At 41.2% G+C, this 1,890-nt stretch overlaps 1 protein-coding gene across 1 annotated transcript in view; it reads left to right on the top strand.

The window, feature by feature from the left end:
• The window catches only part of LOC104820687 (non-classical arabinogalactan protein 31-like), a 1,694-nt gene extending 456 nt beyond the window's left edge, over nucleotides 1-1,238 (top strand). Inside the window, exons 2-3 of the mRNA XM_010551245.2 lie at nucleotides 6-263; nucleotides 784-1,238. Of these exons, the coding sequence (XP_010549547.1) occupies nucleotides 6-263; nucleotides 784-1,094 (569 nt within the window). The 3' untranslated portion in view covers nucleotides 1,095-1,238. The remainder of the gene's footprint in view (nucleotides 1-5; nucleotides 264-783) is intronic.
• The last annotated feature ends 652 nt before the right edge of the window (nucleotides 1,239-1,890 follow it).

The raw sequence follows: 1,890 nt of genomic DNA, 5'->3' as shown, positions 1-1,890 counted from the left end.
TGTAGGTACGAAGCCCCCCACTTACCCTCCTGCGAAACCCCCGGTGAAGCCCCCGGTCAAGCCTCCGGTGAAACCCCCCACTTACCCACCTGCGAAACCCCCGGTTAAGCCTCCGGTTCCGCCCCCTGCACACCCTCCGGTTCTGCCACCGGTTTACCCTCCGAAGTTTAACCGGAGTTTCGTGGCGGTTCAAGGAATGGTTTACTGCAAGGACTGCAAATATGCGGGCGTCGACACTCTCTTGGGCGCTAAACCCGTCAAAGGTAAAAACTTTATTTCCTTTCGTTGTTTAACTTCTATTGATTTCCATTCCTTCTTCCATTATTCACGTGAAAATATATTCCTTTGCATATTAATGCCCTTTCTCTTATACTCATATATCTTAGGTTTAATTCACAATGTGAAATATCTAATATAGTACCAAATGGAGATTAAATCGTTAATACAAACCCAATATAGTCATATTAACTGCTCTTGTGTCTCAAATTTTTCTTGTAAGCTTCAAAATATAATGTTTTGAATTCAAAAATTACTAGTGGGACCATTGGTACAGAAGGTGGTCAATGTTACCATAACAGTGAAAAAAATAAATAAAAAATTTACCATAATGCCTCGGTAGTCCCACCCCTGCACCAATAATTCAGCTGTTTTCACAGTTCTGAATCCATCCATTTTCACAAACCCAAGGAAGAAATCCGACGTATTTAGATAAAAATCTTTGCTTTTACAGTTTTACGTAACAATTATACAGTAAAAAAAATAAAGTAAATTTTTATTTTACAGGCGCGGTGGTAAGATTGCTGTGCAAGGGATGGAAGAAGACGGTGAAAGAGGCGACGACTGACGAGAAGGGTTACTTCTTCTTGCTGGCGCCAAAGACGGTGACGAACTACGGATTCAGAGGATGCGTCGTCAAGCTGGTCAAATCCCCGAACCCTAAGTGCAGCAAACCGTCCAAACTTAACGGCGGAGATAACGGAGGTGCTCTTACGCCGGTTAAGGATAGGGCTAAGCGGATCATTCTCGTTAACGACGTCAAATACGGTCTTTTCGACGTCGGTCCGTTTTCGTTCGAGCCCGTTTGCCCTCGTTGAAAGGCTCTAGCTTATGTTATTTAGTTAACTACTGCATCTATGTTTTTTTTTTTAGTTCGTGAGGTGGGTTTTTTTTTTTGTTGTAATGTGTTTGGATTGTGTTAATGATTTTATGAGTATTATTATGGTTATGTTTATATATTAGCATGATTCTCTTTTTCTTGAATAAAATATATATTGTTAAAGCAAGGAAATAGCATATTCAACATTTAGAAGATTCAAATCAACAAATGGAAGTATGGAGCTGAATATGGAAAGCACAAAAGGAAAGAAGCAACAAAAGGAAAGAAGATATTCACATCAATCAAGAAAAGGCAAGGCATATATTCGGATGATATTGAGAGAATCACTTGGAGAAGTTTATATATACCGAAGACCCCATTACAGAAAGGTTGTCGAGATTATTGCTATTGAGAAGCAGAGTCTGTGACCTGGGTGAGAGTCACATGTACGGGAAACACTGGTGAGAGATATCTGAGAGAACGTGAGGTAGATCTGAGGGGGAGCCTTAAGCAACAGGCGAACCGCTCACTGGCCTAGACGAGGTCTAGGGTAACACGTGGTGTGCGCTGCACACAAAGTGTTTGTGGCTGATAGAATTTCTTGTGATACTGGGGTTTTACTCAGGGGGAGTGAAACTGGGTGGGTTGAGTGCTACTTGGAAAGGATTGAAGTGTACTTGACACGTATCAAAGAAATAGAATCAGTTTGGGAATTTTTTGATTTGCAATATCGTGTGAGAGTGCTTTTTCAATTGGTATCAGAGCAGGTCACTGATCGTAGGAAAACCACAATA

This window comes from Tarenaya hassleriana, unplaced genomic scaffold (genome assembly GCF_000463585.1).
Source record: "Tarenaya hassleriana unplaced genomic scaffold, ASM46358v1 Cleome31, whole genome shotgun sequence".
Classification (NCBI taxonomy): Eukaryota; Viridiplantae; Streptophyta; class Magnoliopsida; order Brassicales; family Cleomaceae; genus Tarenaya; species Tarenaya hassleriana.
The sequence above is the reverse complement of the archived record's forward strand: the minus strand, read 5'-3'. Positions and strand labels throughout refer to the sequence as shown.